The following is a 21,054-nucleotide window of genomic DNA, read 5'->3' as shown; positions in this document are numbered from 1 at the left end:
AATGCTAGCTTAAAAAAAAAAAAACTCTTACCACTATTTCCTACCACTAAGAAACTGACATAAACCCAAAAGCACAACTCTGATAAAAATATATATAATTCAAAATTTGAGTATTAAATATTGACCCATCACTAGTACTTAATACTAATTATTTAGTAATTGTCTCCTTTAATTGTCCATGCCTGTTATCTTTGGAATGTTTTCAAAATGTCTTAGAATATTTTGATTGGCTTAGTGACATTTGCAAACCATTCCTGTAAAGAGTTTCTGCTCCACAAGCAGGTCTACTTTTAGTAAGAAACTTTTAGTAAGAAAAAAAATGGTCTTAAAAAATATACATATATATATGTATGTACATATATATGTATATAAAAATATACATAAAATATATATATATGTATGTGCATATATATATATGTATTTGCTTAAAAAATATGTCTGCATTAAGTCAGGTTTCCCCAGCAATCTAAGCATAATCTCTTATGGTTTTTTTCTCCCTACTATTTCCTTTCTCCTCCAATGATCTTTGCTTAATAGGTGCTCTTTTCCTCTTAATCTTCTCTCTCTTACTCAAAATAAAAATTCAAACAAGTAAATTTAATAAAATAAATTGACCCAACAAAAAGCCTTAGCAATAGTTCCTCTTTTGTAGGTCTAAATGTAAATAATTTTAGATGGTAGGTTCATCCCATGAATGGGCGTCATTGGCTTGGGAAAATCGCTGAACTTCCTGCATGAGCACCTTACTCTCCAGTCTGATGAAATGTCCCATGGTCATTCTCTCTCATATGACACATCTCTGTCAGCAGATATCTTGCAAGTATAGAACATGGGATAAATTGACACTTGGACTCTGCCATTTCAAATCAATGTTGCCAGAAATCAGATTTAGTTCACATAGAATAGGATAACCTTTTAGTGATTTGGATTCTATATTCCCAGACTAAATGGCTGTTTTTCCTTGCTATTATTCATTATCAGAGAAAATGGCTATGTCCTTTCTCATTTATTCTGTTTTGTAAATTAACATACATTAAAACTGATTCTTTTTTTTATTATGTTATGTTAATCACCATACATTACATCATTAGTTTTTGATGTAGCATTCCATGACTCATTGTTTGCGTATAACACCCAGTGCTCCATGCAGTACGTGCCCTCTTTAATACCCATCACCGGGCTAACCCATCCCCCCACCTCTGTCCCCTATGGAATCCTCAGTTTGTTTCTCAGAGTCCATAGTCTCTCATGGTTCATCTCCCCCTCCAATTTCCCCCCTTCATTTTTCCCGTCCTGCTATCTTCTTCTTTTTTTTTTTTAACATAAAATGTATTATTTGTTTCAGAGGTACAGGTCTGTGATTCAACAGTCTAACACAATTCACAGCGCTCACCATAACACATACCCTCCCCCATGTCTATCACCCAGCCACCCCATCCCTCCCACCCCCCCACTCCAGCAACCCTCAGTTTGTTTCCTGAGATTAAGAATTCCTCATATCAGTGAGGTCATATGATACATTTCTTTCTCTGACTGACATATTTCACTCAGCATAATACCCTCCAGTTCCATCCATGTCGTTGTAAATGGCAAGATTTCATTCCTTTTGATGGCTGCATAATATTCCATTGTATATATATACCACTTCTTTTTTATCCATTCATCTGTCGATGGACACCTTGGCTATTTCCATAGTTTGGCTATTGTGGACATTGCTGCTATGAACATCGGGGTGCACGTACCCCTTCGGACCACTACATTTGTATCTTTGGGGTAAATACCCAGTAGTGTAATTGCTGGGTCGTATGGAAGCTCTATTTTCACCTTTTTGAGGAACCTCCATACTGTTTTCCAGAGTGGCTGCACCAGCTTGCATTCCCACCAACAGTGTAGGAGGGTTCCCCTTTCTCCACATCCCTGCCAACATCTGTCGTTTCCTGACTTGTTAATTTTAGCCATTCTGACTGGCGTGAGGTGGTATCTCACTGAGGTTTTGATTTGGATTTCCCTGATGCCGAGCGATGTTGAGCACTTTTTCATGTGTCTGTTGGCTATTTGGATGTCTTCTTCGGAAAAATATCTATTCATGTCTTCTGCCCATTTCTTGATTGGATCATTTGTTCTTTGGGTGTTGAGTTTGATAAGTTCTTTATAGATTTTGGATACTAGCCCTTTATCTGATATGTCATTTGCAGATAATCTTCTCCCATTCTGTTGGTTGTCTTTGGTTTTGTTGACTGTTTCTTTTGCTGGGCAAAAGCTTTATATCTCGATGAAGTCCCAGTAGTTCATTTCTGCCCTTGCTTCCCTTGCCTTTGGCAGTGTTTCTAGGAAGAAGTTGCTGCAGCTGAGGTCGAAGAGGTTGCTGCCTATGTTCTCCTTTAGGATTTTGATGGACTCCTGTCTCACACTGAGGTCTTTCAACCATTTGGAGTCTATTTTTGTGTGTGGTGTAAGAAAATGGTCCAGTTTCATTCTTCTGCATGTGGCTGTCCAATTTTCCCAACACCATTTGTTGAATAGACTGTCATTTTTCCACTGGACATTCTTTCCTGCTTTGTCGAAGATTAGTTGACCATAGAGTTGAGGGTCCATTTCTGGGCTCTCTATTCTGTTCCATTGATCTATGTGTCTGTTTTTCGGCCAGTACCATGCTGTCTTGATGATAACAGCTTTGTAATAGAGCTTGAAGTCCGGAATTGTGATGCCACCAGCTTTGCTTTTCTTTTTCAACATTCGTCTGGCTATTCGGGGTCTTTTCTGGTTCCATACAAATTTTAGGATTATTTGTTCCATTTCTTTGAAAAAAGTGGATGGTATTTTGATAGGGATTGCACTGAATGTGTAGATTGCTCTAGGTAGCATTGACATCTTCACAATATTTGTTCTTCTAATCCATGAGCATGGAACGTTTTTCCATTTCTTTGTGTCTTCCTCATTTCTTTCATGAGTATTTTATAGTTTTCTGAGTACAGATTCTTTGCCTCTTTGGTTAGATTTATTCCTAGATATCTTATGGTTTTGGGTGGAATTGTAAATGGGATCGACTCCTGAATTTCTCTTTCTTCTGTCTTGTTGTTGGTGTATAGGAATGTCACTGATTTCTGTGCATTGATTTTATATCCTGCCACTTTACTGAATTCCTGGATGAGTTCTAGCAGTTTTGGGGTGGAGTCTTTTGGGTTTTCCACATAAAGGATCGTATCATCTGTAAACAGTGAGAGTTTGACTTATTCTTTGCTGATTTGGATGCCTTTTATTTCTTTTTGTTGTCTGATTGCTATGGCTAGGACTTCTAGTACTATGTCGAATAGCAGTGGTGATGGTGGACATCCCTGTCATGTTCCTGACCTTAGAGGGAAAGCTCTCAGTTTTTCCCCATTGAGAATGATATTTGCTGTGGGTTTTTCATAGATGACTTTTATGATATTGAGGTATGTACCCTCTATCCCTATTAAAGAGTTTTGATCAAGAAAGGATGCTGTACTTTGTCATATGCTTTTTCTGCGTGTCTTGAGAGGATCCTATGGTTCTTGTTCTTTCTTTTATTAATGTATTGTATCACACTGATTGATTTGTGGATGTTGAACCAACCTTGCAGCCCAGGGATAAATCCCACTTGGTCGTGGTGAATAATCCTTTTAATGTACTGTTGGACCCTATTGGCTGGTATTTTGGTGAGAATTTTTGCATCCATGTTCATCAAGGATATTGGTCTGTAGTTCTCCTTTTTGATGGGGTCTTTGTCTGGTTTTGGGATCAAGGTAATGGTGGCCTCATAAAATGAGTTTGGAAGTTTTCCTTCCATTTCTATTTTTTGGAACAGTTTCAGAAGAATAGGTATTAATTCTTTAAATGTTTGGTAGAATTCCCCTGGGAAGCCATCTGGCCCTGGGCTCTTGTTTGTTGGGAGATTTTTGATGACTGCTTCAATTTCCTTAGTGGTTATACGTCTGTTCAGGTTTTCTATTTCTTCCTGGTTCAGTTTTGGTAGTTGATACATCTCTAGGAATGCATCCATTTCTTCCAGATTATCTAATTGCTGGCATAGAGTTGCTCATAATATGTTCTTATAATTGTTTGTATTTCTTTGGTGTTGGTTGTGATCTCTCCTCTTTCATTCATGATTTTGTTGATTTGGGTCATTTCTCTTTTCTTTTTGATAAATCTGGCCAGGGGTTTATCAATCTTTTTAATTCTTTCAAAGAACCAGCTCCTAGTTTCATTGATCTGTTCTACTGTTCTTTTGGTTTCTATTTCATTGATTTCTGCTCTGATCTTTATTATTTCTCTTCTCCTACTGGGTTTAGGCTTTATTTGCTGTTCTTTCTCCAGCTCCTTTAGGTGTAAGGTTAGGTTGTTTATTTGAGAACTTTCTTGTTTCTTGAGAAAGGCTTGTATTGCTATATGCTTTCCTCTTAGGACTGCCTTTGCTGCATCCCAAAGATTTTGAACAGCTGTGTTTTCATTTTCATTGGTTTCCGTGAATTTTTTTAATTCTTCTTTAATTTCCTGGTTGACCCATTCATTCTTTAGTAGGATGCTCTTTAGCCTCCATGGATTTGAGTTCTTTCTGACTTTCCTCTTGTGATTGAGTTCTAGTTTCAAAGCATTGTGGTCTGAAAATATGCAGGGAATGATTCCAATCTTTTGGTACCGGTTGAGACCTGATTTATGACCTAGGATGTGATCGATTCTGGAGAATGTTCCATGGGCACTAGAGAAGAATGTGTATTCTGTTGCTTTGGGATGGAATGTTCTGAAGAGATCTGTGAAGTCCATTTGGTCCAGTGTGTCATTTAAAGTCTTTATTTCCTTGTTGATCTTTTGCTTAGACGATCTGTCCATTTCAGTGAGGGGGGTGTTAAAGTCCCCCACTATTATTGTATTTTTGTCGCTGTGTTTCTTTGCTTTTGTTATTAATTGCCTTATATAATTGGCTGCTCCCATGTTAGGGGCATAGATATTTACAATTGTTAGATCTACTTGTTGGATAGACCCTTTAAGTAGGATATAGTGCCCTTCCTCATCTCTTATTATAGTCTTCGGTTTAAAATCTAATTTGTCTGAAATAAGGATTGCCCCCCCAGCTTTCTTTTGGTGTCCATTAGCATGGTAAATGGTTTTCCATCTCCTCACTTTCAATCCGGGGTGTCTTTGGGTCTAAAATGAGTCTCTTGCAGACAGCATATTGATGGGTCTTGTTTTTTTATCCAATCTGATACCCCGTGTCTTCTGATTGGGGCATTTAGCCCATTTACATTCAGGGTAACTATTCAAAAATATGAATTTAGTGCCACTGTATTGCCTGTAAGTTTACTGTTACTGTATATTGTCTGTGTTCCTTTCTGGTCTATGTTACTTTTAGGCTCTCTCTTTGCTTAGAGGACCCCTTTCAATATTTCTTGTAGGGTTGGTTTCATGTTTGCAAATTCTTTTAGTTTTTGTTTGTCCTGGAAGCTTTTTATCTCTCCTTCTATCTGCATGCATATTTTTCTCGTTTAGTGCTCTGAATATATCATGCCAGTCCTTTCTGGCCTGCCAGGTCTCTGTGGATAGGTCTGTTGCCAATCTAATGTTTCTACCATTGTGGGTTACAGATCTCTTGTCCCGAGCTGCTTTCAGGAGTGTCTCTTTGTCTCTGAGACTTACAAGTTTTAGTAGTAGATGTCAGGGTGTTGACCTATTTTTATTGATTTTGGCGGGGGGGGTCTCTGTGCCTCCTGGATTTTGATGCCTGTTTCCTTCCCCAAATTAGGGAAGTTCTCTGCTATAATTTGCTCCAATATACCTTCTGCCCCCCGCTCTCTTCTTCTTCTGGGATCCCAATTATTCTAATATTGTTTCGTCTTGTGGTATCACTTATCTCTCAAATTCTGCCCTCGTGATCCAGTAGTTGTTTATCTCTCTTTTTCTCAGCTTCTTGATTTTCCATCATTTGGTCTTCTATATCACTAATTCTTTCTTCTGCCTCTTTTATCCTAGCAGTTAGAGCCTCCATTTTTGATTGCACCTCATTATTAGCCTTTTTTGATTTCGACTTGGTTATATTTTAGTTCTTTTATTTATCCAGAAAGCATTTCTCTAATATCTTCCATGCTTTTTTCAAGCCCAGCTAGTATCTTTAAAATCATCATTCTGAACTCTAGTTCCAACATCTTACTAATGTCTATATTGATTAGGTCCCTGGCAGTTGGTACTGCCTCTTTTTCTTTTTTTTGAGGTGAGTTTTTCTGTCTTGTCATGTTGTCCAGAGGAGAATAGATGAATGAGAGAACAAAATGCTAAGAGGGTAACAACGACCCCAGAAAAATATACACTAAACGAATCAGAAGAGACCTTCCAGAAAGTGGTCACTTTTCTGTTCAGAGAGTTGCTGCTATTCTTTTCTTTGATCTCCTGTTGAGTTCGTAGGTGTTCAGAATGGTTTGATACCTATCAGCTGAATTCCTGGGACCAGACGAAATTTAGGTCTCCTACTCCTCCGCCATTTTGCTCCTCCCCAAAATTGACTCTTTATTGTCGTAGATGTGTAGATTCTTGTAAACACCATCACAATCAGGAAACAGAACTGTTCTCTTACCACAGAAAAACTCCCTCCTGCTGCTCCTTTAATTCATGCTTCCACTCACGCCAACCCCTGCAACCACAATCTATGTTCTCTATCACCATAGCTTTTTCTTTTCCAGAAGGATATATAAATTGAGTCATAGGGTATATATCCTTTTGAGACTGGCCTTGTTCACTCTGTCTAATGCCTTGAAATTCATCCAAGTCGTGTATATCAGCAGTTTTTTTTTTTTTAATTCCTGAGTAGTATTCCATAGTATGGCTGTATCACAGTTTGTTTAACCATTCACATTAAAGTATATTTTGTTTGTTTCTAATTTGGGGTGACTATGAATGGACCTGATAAAATACCCATCTGTAGGCTTTTTCTTTGACCCTAAATTTTCATTTCTTTAGGGTAAATACTTATGATTGGAATTTCTGGGCCATGTGGTGTGTATTGAGTTGTATACAAACCCAATGTGCTGTTTTTCCCACCAGCAGTGTATGAAAGTTTCAGTGGTTCTGCATCCTCATCAGCCATTCTATGGTATATAGCGGCATCCCATAAAGCTTTTAATTTTCACTTCCCTAGTGACCAATGATGTTAAAAAATTTTCCATGGCTTATGTGCTATCTTTGCCCATTTATTAATTAGGTAGTTCATTTCTTTGCTGTTGAGTTTTGAGGACTCTTTATGAGTTTTAGAAGCAAATTCTTTGTCAGATACATAATTTGCAAATAGTTTCTTCTAGTCAATAGCTTGTCTTTTCATTCACATAACATTATCTTTCACAGAGCAACAGTTATCAATTTTGATGAAGTATTGATTTTTCTTTTTAGATCATGCTTTTGGTGTCATATTTAAGAACACTTTTTTTTTTTTTTTAAGATTTTATTTATTTATTTGACAGAGAGATAGGGAGAGCACAAGTTGGTAGAGAGGCAGGCAGAGAGGCAGGCAGAGGGAGAGGGAGAAGCAGGCTTCCTGCGGAGCAGGGAGCCCGATGTGGGGCTTGATCCCAGGACCCCAGGATCATGACCTGAGCCAAAGGCAGCCGCTTAACCAACTGAGCCACCCAGGCGCCCCTTTAAGAACACTTTTGACTAAGCCCAGTTTATGAAGATTTTTCTCCTTACCTTCTTTTTAAAGTTTTATATTTTTTATGTTTCACATTTAGATCTGTGACTCATTTTAGCTTTTGTTTCAGTTGTGAAGTCTAAGCAAAGTGTCGTTTTTTTTTTCCCAAATGGATGTCTAATTGTTTTAATACCATTTGTCAAAAGGACTGCTTACTCTTTTTCCATTGAATTGACTATAACTTTGTCACAATATAATTGGTCATATTGCCTCTGTCTTGTTTCATTTGTCACTATATCTGCCCTTTCATCAACACCACACAGTTTTGATTACTGTAGATTTACAGTAAGTCTTAAAATCAGTAAATGCAAATGCTCCATTTTTGTTCTTTCTTAAAATTACGCTGGCTATTCTATTTCTTTGCCCTTATTTATAACATTTTGAATTAGCTTATCAATATCTACAAAAAATCTTGCTGGGATTTTGATTAGTATAGCATTAAATCTATGGATCAATGTGGGGAGAACTGACATCCCTATAAAGTTGAGGCTTCCAATACATGAATACCGCATGTCTTGCCATCTATTTAGACCTTCCTTGATTTCTTCCATCAGCATTTGTAGTTTTCAGCATATGGATTTTATACATTTTTGCACTTAAGCACTTTGTTTGGATCTACCGTAAATGATACACTTTTTGAAAATTTCAGTTTCCAGTTGTTCATTGCTAGATATTTGTGAGTTGAAATTGTGTCTGTGAAACCTAGTATGATAGTTTCAATATCACTCATATTTTCAAAGCTTTTGTTGTATCGGTAGGACCTGTCCTTCATCTTTGTCACTCAGGTAACAGTCTGGGACTTAGGCGGGAGGGTGGTCTAGTCCATAAATTATTTCTCAAAATCTCGGATATACTATTTAGATTCATGCATGCACAGCTTGAGGTGAGGCCAGGTGTTGATGAACAACATTAAGAAGTCCCTTTCCTGAGCCCCTTCCTCTTCACACCCTCCTTGGCACGGTCCTGTTTCCTGTGGCTTTCCTTTTAGATGCTCCAGCCAGAAAGCTGGGGTTTTATTTTCTTCTTTCTGCTATGCAGCTGCACTCTCTTCTGGGGCCAAGAAGCAGAAGAACAGCAAGAGGTAAAAGGGATTCACCCTACACCCTTGGGGTCTCAATTCCAATCGGAGAGGAGACATTCCCTCCGTCATTTTAGACTCCTGCAGTTCCTCCTTGCTGCCACCACTGGATTATTTGGGGGCTGGGACATGAGAGAGTGGAAAAAAGAAAAGTTATTTCCCAATTCTTCCGGGTGTCAGGAAACCCCTTTTCTGTTCTTTGTGCCAGATTTTGAAGGCTTCTCCTGAAGCTCCCTCTGTTTATACCATTGACCACCTCTAGGCTTGGGGCTCTATTGAGTCCAGAGCAGGAACGACAGTTGGGGAAACGGGTGAACTCACTGCTGGTTCAGTAGTATCTAAAATTCTGATCTCCCCCAATATGCCTGGTGCTATTTACTTTGAGTCTTCAAATAGCTACTCTGTGCATCTCTCCAGGTTTTATAGCTGCGTTCAGTGGATATAGGAGAGGAGAATTGTGCTTACTCGCTCTACCTGCAACATCTTTATGTACCAATAGGCAGATTGTGGCATCCTATTAATTTTAATGTAATTTTGATTACTACGAATCCTGAAAAATGCATTTACAAGGTGCCGATCTTGTTTTCTCACCTCACTTACAGGGTATGTCTTAAATTTAAAGAGAAGTTTATACTTCATATTTACAATGAATCAACAAGTTTCTAAATATAACTTATTATATATATATTTTTCATAGAGACATGAGGAGGGAAAGATGTACTTTTTTTAAAGATTTTATTTATTTATTTGAGAGGGAGAGAGCAGGAGAGAGAGCACAAGCAGGGGCAGAGGGACAGGGACAAGCAGACTCTGTGCTGAGCAAGGAGCCCAACATGGGACTCAATCCCAGGACCCTGGGATCACGACCAGAGCCAAAGGCAGATGCTTAGCCAACTGAATCACCCAGGCACCCCTGGAAAGATGCGCTTTAACAACTTACTTGTATTGGGATAATTACTTATATTTGGATAGTACTATTTTTAGCAATAAAGAAGACCCTACTAACCAATTAGTCTGAAAACTGATCGTCAATGTATTTGTGATGTGCTCGTGAAGCTTTGTGGCCCAGATTGTATAGCTGTAGTAGTCATTACCATACGTTAAAGCATTCTTGTACTTACACTTAAGATCTTTTGTTTTTAGTCACATCAATCTTGTGAGATAAGTAAGATGATTTTAGTTTGTTCATATTTTATAGCTGGGACATCTGTATAGATACTGCATTGCCTGCTCACAGTCCCATAGCTCTTTACTGTAGAGGAACCAAGGCCTTTGTTACTCAAAGTTCACTGCACTCTTCACTAAGCCATACTCCGTTATTTAATGGTATGTAAATTGGCATGGATCAGTTCGAACCAAAAATACTGAGCTGCCCAAAACCCTTGACAAGTCCTGATATAAGGCCTTGAAAGACAGGCTATATTTCAGTCTCTCTGAGTAGGCATTAGACAACATCTAAGAACTTTTAACAGAGCAAAGAAAATAATACAGTGGCAGGTGCGCTTTAAGAAGAAAACCTGACACGGATGGAATGGAAGAGAAGGTTCCTGGAGGGTGGAAGTAGGTTCTTCAAGTGTAATAAGAGGTGACAGAACTGCCTGGGGTATTGCTATCATGAAGGGACGTGTGCAAGAGACATTGTAAGAGGACTAGTCAGTAGGGTTAGTGATGCATCAGAAGGTAGGGGCAAGGCACAGGTGGAGATGGAATGTTCTTTGGTTGTGGTCTTTGGAAAATGATATGCTCTTGATGTGAGTGAGTTGGAGTTGGAGGGAGAGTTAAGTTTCAAGCTTATAGAATACAAAATATCACGACAAAAGGAATTTGGAGCTCTAGATCATGAAATGAGGACAGACTAAGGAGTATAGAATTATGATAGATCCTCATAGAAGGGATAGTTGAATCCTAATAATGGATGGAGTTTCTGAAGGAGAGCTCATAATGAGCATAGAGGAGAAAACCAGGGACTAAAACTCAGAGTGTGTATGCTATAATGTGAAGAACTACTGCAAGTTTTATTTGAGTATGAGTTTGAAAGTATTATATGGCTTCTGACATTTATGAATTTCAGCCAGAATAGAGGTGTGCTTAGTTATACATACTTAATGGAACTCTCACTTCTTTGAGCCCTAAGTAAATCTAGCATTGCCAGGTAAATGTATTCACCAGAAAGATCGTCAGGGTGTACTCACTCACTCACTAACTCCATTTGTTTACTTATGGCCTTTGTTTATTTTCCTGTCCGGGTGAGATTTATATTTCCCAGGTACGTGTCTAGACAGTTTAAATGCAAGGCATGTCTCACAGCTGAAGATTCTGTGCATAACACCAGGACTACTTTATATTCACAAAAACTGACAGGGGTAATGATGGTTTCTCCCTGGATGTTTACAGAGTCATTTGTTGGTTCACATCTCTTTGGCATTTCCAAAACAGAGGAGTTATTTACAGGCATCTTGCTGTTTAACATTTCCAGAGATTTTTGTTTTTGTTTTTGTTTTTCTTTTCGCTCTGGTAAGGATGGTATAGTAGGTGAGGAAAGAGTGTCATTTGTTAGAAGACTGTTTTACACCTCCTTTCGTTCAGTCCTCTAAAAATGTTGGTATGTTTCAGCATGTGAGATTGAATATTTCATTAGAAGCTATTCAGGAAGTTATTTTAAAGGCAGATTTTGAAGAACCTTGATCACTAATCTACTCTAAATGCTGAAAATCTGAGTGAGAAGGGAGTACAGGTTCGTGTTGCTGAAAATTTCCTCTTCTTTGTCTTCCATCTTGTTGGCATGGTTAAATATTTAAGTGTACAATAGCCCCCCCTCCTTATTCGCAGGGGATGCATTCCAAGACCCCCAATGGAAAATGTGGATAGTGTCAAATCCTATATAGACTATGTTTTTTTTTCCTATTCATACCTACCTGTGAAAAAGTTTAATTTATGAGTTAGGCACAGGAAAAGGTTAACAACAACAATATAGAACAATTATAACAACGTATCATAATAGAAGCTGTGTGAATATGGTCTCTCTCTCTCAAAATAGCTTACTGTACTCACCCTTCTTGAGATGATGTGAAATGATAAATGCCTGTGTGATGAGATGAAGGGAGGTGAATGACAGGTGTTGTGACATAGCATTAGGCTATTATTAGTTGATTTTCCAGTGATATGTCAGAAGGAGGATCATCTGTCGACCACAGGTAACTGAGACCTTAGAAAGTGAAACCATGGATAAGGGGGACTACTGTATTTGCCGAGTTTAACTAGGAACTTTGGTGTTGGATCGAAATACTCTATCGGCCATGAACTGTTCATCTTTTACTTCTCATACAGCTTTCTGCATTAAACTGTGCTAATGACATGTCAAGTGGCTGAAATGGCACAGTTTTTTGTTGTTCTTGTTCATATAGATTGAAATCATTATTTATTACTGCAGCCTGTTCTTGTTGCCATGTAAATTGCTAGGAAAGTGTGTAAAATCACTTTTTTGTCTGGGTTCAGTCAAATTTGTATCTTTGTAAAAACACCAAAACACTGTGCCATAATGGTAGTCAAATCTGTATGTATGCATTGGCTGTTACAAGAAAAACCAGCCCTTTGATTTGACTCTAAGTGTTCAGTTACTTCCCCGGTTTGGCATGCAGTTGGCTTGTTTGGTTTGTTTGCATGGAAGGTAGGATGAGAAGATGAGGAATGAGGAGAGGCTAGAATGTACCTGAGGTCTTTCCTGAGGCTGTATCGGTCCATGATGGCTTGTGGGGTCTGTGATAGAATCACAGGAGTGACTAGAGCACTGCGCTTGAGTGCTAATATTATAGAAGAGCTGTTAGAGACCCACTTTCGTTGTGTAGCAGAGGAAACTGAAATCCAGAGATCTAAAGTGATATATCGTTGGTCACATAGCTAGTTAGTGGCTGAACTGAAAGTAGTACTTGGATTTCTTGATTCCTAGCCCAGATGTCTCTTCCATATATCTTCCATGAAGATATGATTTCCACTAGATAAAATTCGGGAGAATTTTGGTAATGAATAATGTTAAGCTATTATTACTAGCCCCTCCCACAAACCTGATGGGTGATAAATTGAAAACATAATTAAGCATTTAAGAATGAATTTTCTTCTAAATTTGTGGGAAATCACCTTTGAAACCGCCTTTGAAAACATGAAGTAGATACTTCAATCATGGTTCCCCTGACTGAAGAGAAGTGTTGAATATCCATACTTGGTGTGTGTTAAATTGTTGCAGGATAAATAGAAAACAGCTTCCACATCTTATATTCCAGTTCGTTGACAGGATGAACCATGCTTCTGGGTGTCTTGAATTCAGCTCTTTAGTTTATAACTTGGATTCCCCATTCTGTCTCCCACAAATCTCAGATGAAGAGACATGCTTTAGAGTAGTCAGAACTGCCTATCCAAAATGGTTTTGGAAAAAAAAAAAAAAGATTTTAGAATCATTCTAGCATCACTAGATTAAGCAAGCTCCTTGCTTTGATTCCACTCTGGGACTAAGTGGAAGCCTATAGAAGATAAAATGAAGTAGGAAACTGTGAAGGCGTTAAAATTATTTAAAAAGTAGCCAGATAATTGTTTTTTTTTAAGATTTTACTTACTTATTTGAGAGAGAGAGAGAGAGTGAGAGAGAGCACAAGCAGGGTAAAGGGCAGTGAGAGAAGCAGACTCCCTGCTGAGGGAGGACTGGATCCCAGGACTCCAGGATCATGACCTGAGCCGAAGGCAGAGATGCTTAACCGACTGAGCCACCAGGGCACCCCAGATAATTGTTTTAACAGAAATAGATAGAGCTGTAGTTTAGAAGGTCACTCCCATAGTACATTACTTATTCAGTCACTTTCACACTTTGAAAGATTCAGCCACATTGTAATTAGTTATAAACCTGTGTTGTTTGCACTAGTAGGGATGTAAGCTTCATAATATCTGTTATTACTAAGTCTCTGTATCTTTAATGAGCACTCAGTCATTGTTGAAATGAAGTTTGAGATCCTATAATGTTTTACTATCGTCTTAGATGCCTATGCTAGTAAAAGTTCTGGAGAGAATAAAATTAAATATCATATATAAATATAATACATTATAAAATTAAACATCATATATAAATACCATTAATGACATAGCGATTCTATTGTTGCTGCTACTGGTACCACTGCCCTACTACGAGGACGAAGAGGAGGGGTGGAAGGAAGACGCACTCGTCTTGTTTAAGGCATTGTGCTGAGCACTTTACAGCCATCATGCCACAGTTTAATCCTTACAATAAAATGATCATCTCCATTTTACAAACGAAGTTTCATGTGGGTTAAGTTCTTTGCCCAGGGTCATGCAGCTAGCAGGTAGCCCAAACTCTTGAGTGCACACTTTTGACCACTATGGCACATACTGGTTTATAACCCAGGCCCAGGAGAGACTGTGAAAAGCCTACCCTCTGTTTCAAATCATTATGGCATAGTTTGGTTTAGTTTGGTGAAAAAATTTAGAAAGTTGTACATAGGTTTGCATTCCTAGAAATGAATCTAGCTCAGTTTGTTCAAGCAAAAAATTTTAAGCAACTCCTACGAAAAGGAAAAGATACCTGTAATTGTTACTGATGATCAGCTTGGGGGACAAAGAACCTGCAAACCTCTAAAAAAGCTATGAGTAGTGCCAATGAGAGCTCTTATTAAAGTCTTTATTTATTAGGTACTGAGTAATTGTACAGAGTTAAGTCACACCATGACAAGTTATGATGTCATTTTCCAGTGGGAGAATGGTATAATGAATAAACTACCCCAGAATTGGAGCTAATGCAGTTTTTCACAAAATCATAGATTATAGTGTCCTCTTTATACACATCTTCTTTGTGATGAGTATTTAAAGTTTCTATATCAATTGCAAATAATTAAGTCAATATGATGATTTCCACTGTTTTGAAAGTCACCAAAAAGCATTCTATTTCATATTTTAATAAGAAATCTTCATTTTAATAAGAAATCACTTTTTTCTATGTACACAATTTTTATTTTATTACATTATGACATTAGGTATGCATATGTCACCAGAATTTTCCTATTTCAATTTCCTTAAAAGCATAATTCAAAGGGTGTGTTTTAATTTATACTTTTTATATTTTGAGAAAAACCTGCCATGATCTAGTAACATAATTTGGTTTCCTTTTCACCTAACGTATTCATTATTTTAATTAGTATTTTGGTAAACTATAGAAATTTTCCTAATCCTCTTTTCTGACATCTTTAATGATAAAATAGTGACATTTAGAAGGAATTGGTTGAAAGAAAGACACCATTTGTATCCCAATTAAAATTAAAAACAAATTTCTGAAAAAGACATGACAGAAGAAAAGGCAGCATCGTGTTTCTAATATTAGTCAATTAGGTTAAGAAAGAAGTTATGGCAAAATGTCATGCCTATGGAGTGGCTTGCTGCCTATCTTCAAAATGAGATTCGAGGGGAAAATATCATTGTGTCACACTGTTCCCATGTTATGATGGCACCATTTATTCTGTATATTTTCTTGCCCAGGAAAAGAAATTAGAGAATCTTAAAGGAGGGTGGTTATTCATTTTATTTTTCTCTTTCATTATTGTTCACCAGAAAATTCATATGTTGAAGATGATGATGATGATGAAAATCTTAATAAAATAATCATCATCATTAAATGGAGTTTTTCAATGACCAACATACGTGAAGAAGATAGAAACCTGAATTTCTGGTTTTCCCATTTGGTTACCTCAGATGAGTCTTTCCATCTTTTTGAGTCTCCGATTCTTTATCTGATGAAGTGTTTACTAAATTATCTCTATGGTTAATTTCTGCTCTGCATGTACCTTAACTTTTTTATGTTTGCTGGGAGAGAACCTCCTTTACCTAGTCTCTTAGAAAGAAAAATAGTGTTAGGAAAAAGGCACAGAATCAGATTTTGTGGCCAGTGGCCCAGTCAGAGAAGAGTATAGGGATGTTTATATTCTTTTCTATTTTATTCAGCTGTAGTTTTGTTTTTTTTTATTTAAGATTTTATTTATTTGACAGAGAGAGAGAGGATAAACAGGCTCCTCAGTGAGCAGGGAGACAAATGCAGGGCTCCATCCCAGGACCCTGGGATCATGACCTGAGCCGAAGGCAGACGCTTAACCAACTGAGCCACCCAGGTGCCCCCAGCTGTGGTTTCCATGACAGATGTGCGCAACATCCCATGCAGTTGGTAGAGAGAAGCCATGGTTTATGCTGTTGTGGGGATGTGGTGTTGCCAAACAGGACACCGATGCATGATATTTGTGTCCACTTCTGAGAGCCTGGAAGAGGTTTCACTATCATGAGGTAGCTTTTGACAGTCAGTGCATTTACCTCATAAATTGGTGGTTAACAATTTTTTTTAAATTAACCACAACACCACAACAAATATTAACATGTTTTAATGTTTTTAAAGTAGATTTGTTTAATTAAAACTAATGAAGGTAAAGAGTAATATTTGTGGTTTTCAGAAACAAACATGTTTGAGCATACTTTAAGGAGAGAGAAGATTCTTACCTTTCCATTTCATTTATTTTTGGTTGCAGAACTTCAGATGGTGGCAAAGTTGTTGGCACCATAGAAGTCAGTGTCGTGAAGATGGGGGAGATTGAGGATGGGGAAGCCGACCACATCACCACAGATGTGCAGGGACAAAAGGTAGGGTCTCAGTCAGCTCAATGCACAAATTAAATTAGAAACGATCAGTTTTGCCAGTTGCCTGAATCATCAACACCTCTGTGCACTATGAAATCTTATTATTCATAAGCCAAATGAGAATCAGCTCTGGAATTGAAGTACCATAAGCATGTTTGGTCCGCTGAACCAGAGGGTCTGTTTGCACGGAACTCTGCAAAGCCATGCGCCATTCAGCAACGCCTTCTTCTTCGCCCGGGGCTCCCTGTGTTGACACTCTCCTCTCAGCTGGAACAAAAGTACTGATCACTGCTGCATTCTGCCCTAATTAACCCTACGTGAGACGCAAAGAAGATTCCGGGAGGGCTACTGCCAAAAGTAACCACTTCTCTACTCTCAAAACGCTCTTTAGAAAGAAATGCAATTTGAGTTTAGATTTCATTTGTATGTGAAGGAGCACAGATTTAATAATGCTGGGCCTTATAAAATTGCAGAGAGAGAAGTAGGAAATAGCGCAAAGTGGAGGAACAGCTTTGGAGGAGGGGCATCGCCAGCTGGAGGGGAAGCAGCTTCCTTGAACTGAGCATAAAGGTCCCAGTGCATATCAATATGTGTCCAGGATTTTTTACTCTCTTTTCTCTAAGAAAGAGAAACTTAGATATAAGTATTAAACTAAATTCCTGTCCTAGGAATGCAGTCGCCTACTTTATTGAGGCACAGGGGATGGACTTAAAAACTGCATCTTTTCAGGAAAGATTTTGTGTATACGCTATAATTCCTACCTTTTCATAAATGAGCATTTTCTAAGGATAAGGCCTTTAGTGACTTAGTTTCTGGCTTAGTGGCCCTTATCTAGGAGCATATTGAATTTGGGGTGCTGAGAAAACATCTACATGAGAAATGCTGTTTATCTAACACAACAAATTAATTTTTGTGTAAAAATAAAAAACAAATTATTAACATTACAAAAGAAATCTAAGACTGCCTTTCAAAAGAATATTGTTCTTGCCCCCAGAATAAGCTAGGGTCTTACCTGCTGGGCCAAGCCTTGTTCTTCTCTGTTCCTCTACTCTCCCTCAGAACATAGTGAGGATCATGAAAATATTCCAGGGAGGCTCAAAGTTTGAATCTGGTTGCCTGATAATGTAAGGACTGTCAAGAATTTGCAGCAGATCTTCTCAAGATTTGTGTATTCAAAACACCAGTGTGGCTCTTAGGATGGGTGCATCCGAGACCCCCAATTATGGGGCCCCTTCATCAGTCCCCCTTTCCTTTGGAGTTCTATATAAGGTGCGTATTAGTCACCACCACATGAATCATCAACACCTCTGATTATCAAGATTATCTTAATCTTGCCTCAAGATTAAGGAGGAAAGATTTGGAGGCCAGGTGGGGAACTGAGAACAGAAATAGACAATTGTGCCTAGACCTGTGGCAGTATGCCAGGAGACGAGTAGCAGAAACACTTCCCATTTCAACGGAGGCCTATTTTGACTGCTCCCAATCTATTACTAGCCCCCTCTCCAATTCCCTCAAAGCTTGCCCACCGCCTGACTCCTTTACTGTGTTGCTATTATATAGTGCGAAGTGAATCATACTCTTTTTCGTAAGCAGAGAACTTGATACCCAGGAATATACCCCACCAAAGCCCCACATAATGTTTCTGACCTAGTAATGTGAACTTAAAAAGACTTAACTGTTCTAGAAATAGGAGGTGGCAGCATCAGCATGTACCACGTACAAGTCGTAAGTTGACTAAAACGATAAATGTACCATTGTTGTCATTAGTCTGGCCTGTCTGGGTTCTTAGTAAACATTGACCTTTTGCGAATTTTTTATAAAGTTATTATAAACTCTGTTGGCAATCCTTCAGAAGTGTCATGATTCGTGAAGAACATGTAGTAAGGTCCACTGTGCACAATATTTACAATTATGTGGGAATAACTTTAGCTCAGTGTTTCACAAAGCATTAGCAGAGTTTTCTGGGGTGTTTGTTAGATATGCAAACTTCTTTGCAGATCTGCTAAATCAAAATCTCTATGAAGTGTATTAACACAATCTCCTAATGGGGACTTAAGTCCTGAAGTTAGTGAATGACTGAACATAGGTCAAGACAAAGTAACTGAAATCGAGGTTATCTGTAAAACAACACTGCTCTCCCGAGTTTGTATGAATGGAGGAAAAAGAAATGAAACTATTAGCACCAGTCATGTGGGTGAGTGACACGTTATTGCTTGTGTATACTGAAGTAGATAAAAGATTATAATACCTGTTTTAATGAGCTTGGGCTTCCATAGTAATAAAATACCACAGCCTGAATGGCTTAAACGACAGAAATTGATTTTATCAGAGTTCTGGAGGCCAGGAAGTGCCAGGTTGGTGTGCCAGATGACTTCGTTCCTGGTGAGGGCTCCCTCCCTGGCGTACAGACTTTCAGCTGTGTCCTCACATGGCCTTTCCTTGGCACATTAGCACAGAGACAGCAAAACAAGCTCTTGTGTCTCTTCCTATTCTTATACGGACACCAGCCCAATAGGATTAGAGTCCCACCCTTATCATCTTTAAATTTCATTATCTCCATAAAGACTGTCTCCAAATCCAGTCATACTGGGTCTCAGGGCTTCAACATAATGAATTTTGAGGAACACAATCCAGTTCATAGCTATATCCCTGATGTAAAATACTACATTTGAATCTTTAATCTCATATAACCTCCAGAGCCTGGAATAAAATATAAATGAAAAGCCAAACTCTGTCCTCTCACATTAACTTACTTGTTTCCTCAAATTATATTGTTATGATATAGTTCTCATCAAGCAAAGGTGGTTCAGAAGGTCATTCACCATACCACACTGGTTCAAACTTTTTTTTTATTTTAAGAGAGAGGGAGAGAGAAAGGGAGAGAGGCAAGCAAGTGGGGTGGGGAGGGTAGAGGGAGGCGGAGAGAGAGAATCTCAAGCAGACTCCCTGCTGAGCACGGAGCCCGATGTTGGGCTTGATCCCACGATCCTGAGATCACAACCTGAACAGAAACCAAGAGTTGGACGCTTAAGGGACTGAGACACCCAGGCGCCCCCGGCTCAAACTTTTATTTGATATGTACATACATAGTGAAAGAAGACAAAGTGTTAAAATCACATAGCTAGAGAAAGAAAAATTCACAAAAGAAACAGTAACATGGACATTTTACAAAGCTCATATAGTAGGTGAAATGTCGCATTAGGTATCCAAATTTTTTTAACTTTTGGAGTCACCTTTGACTCATTTCTTCCTCTCAGGCACAGTGAGTATGTCAGCAAATCCTGCTGATTCTGACTTTTAAATATATCCAGAACCCAGTGACTTTTGAGCCCTTCCCTCTCACAGCATTGTCTGTCACGTACGTGTTCATGGTAGTCTCTTAAATGTCCCTTCTTCCTCCTTCCCGACACCCCCATCATCATAGTCTATTCTCAGCAGAGCACTTATTAAGACATAACACAGAACATTTCATTTCTCCAGTGGCTTCTCAACTCCCTGAAAGTGTAAACCTAAATCCTTTCAGTGACCCACTTAAAGTCCTGTGAGTGTTGGCCCCCCATTACTTTCTTCACCTCATCCTCTACTCTTCTTTGCTCACTTTCACTTAGCCTCATTAGCTTCTTGGCTATCAAACATTCCAGATACATTTCCGACTCAGGTCCTTCACTTTGTTTTTCAATCTATCTTTGTAGCATTTTCCCCAGGTAACTATATGCTTCATTCGCTCACTTCCTTCTGGTCTTTTTGCAAAATATGACCTTCTCACTCTGCCTTCTCTGCCCTGTATCCAAAATTGCCATGCCTACCAGAAACTTTCTATCTCCTTTCTTTGCATTATTTTTGTCCTTAGTACTTATCACTGTCCAACATCACATATATTTTATTTATCTTATTGTCTATTTCCCTCACTAGAATTAAGCTCCACGAAAGATATTTGTCTATTTTCTTCTCTCCTTTACCCCTCCCCCCAGTGCCTAGAACAGAGCCTAGCACAGGAAAAATGAGTGAATGAGTAAATGAAGTCAATTTTACCTTGAAGAAATAAAATCCAAAATTGTCTCCTAGAAGGGATAATATTTGGCTGCATATAAGGCTGTGTACAAACTGGTCCATAAGTAAAGACTAGAGTGAGGATGCAGTAAAGAGTGTAGCATTATAAAGGAAAGAGGAAGAAACTTTTTAAAAACAACTTTGAATTAAATAGTCAAAAGAAAAAAATACGCTACTAGGGAAAGGAGAATGAGGAAGCAAAATGATCAAATCCGGTAATAGATAGAAAAACCAATGTAATTAACAGCCAACAAGATCAAGTGAGATAGCCCTCCCCTCTGCCCTGCCACCAAGGTGACTTGGCTTTTTGTCAGGGGAGGAGGATTTTTAACAGGCATCCTCCAGTGAGGCTCTGCGGGGGCCAAGTTCAGCTCCTGCCTTGTCTCCCCCTTTTGTTTAATGTCTGTATTATATTTGAATGTGGCACAGGGCACAGTACTAATGATCAAAGTAGTGGTGGTTTCTACAAAAGGAAAAAGCCTTACGTATTTATGACAGTGACAGAGATGGTATAAGTGGACTAATAATACATCATCTTTTCACTACGAGCCTAACCTAACTA

General features: G+C 38.5%; 1 protein-coding gene across 8 annotated transcripts in view; it reads left to right on the top strand.

Annotated features, from left to right (window-relative positions):
- INPP4B (inositol polyphosphate-4-phosphatase type II B) overlaps positions 1-21,054 on the top strand; it is a 797,414-nt gene that overhangs the window by 558,925 nt on the left and 217,435 nt on the right. For all 8 annotated transcript variants that reach the window (XM_032412907.1, XM_032412905.1, XM_032412906.1 and 5 more), the window contains one exon: positions 16,334-16,445. In XM_032412907.1, the coding sequence (XP_032268798.1) occupies positions 16,334-16,445 (112 nt within the window). The remainder of the gene's footprint in view (positions 1-16,333; positions 16,446-21,054) is intronic.

This window comes from Phoca vitulina, unplaced genomic scaffold (assembly GCF_004348235.1).
Source record: "Phoca vitulina isolate PV1807 unplaced genomic scaffold, GSC_HSeal_1.0 scaffold14, whole genome shotgun sequence".
In the NCBI taxonomy this organism is placed as follows: domain Eukaryota; kingdom Metazoa; phylum Chordata; class Mammalia; order Carnivora; family Phocidae; genus Phoca; species Phoca vitulina.
The sequence above is the reverse complement of the archived record's forward strand: the minus strand, read 5'-3'. Positions and strand labels throughout refer to the sequence as shown.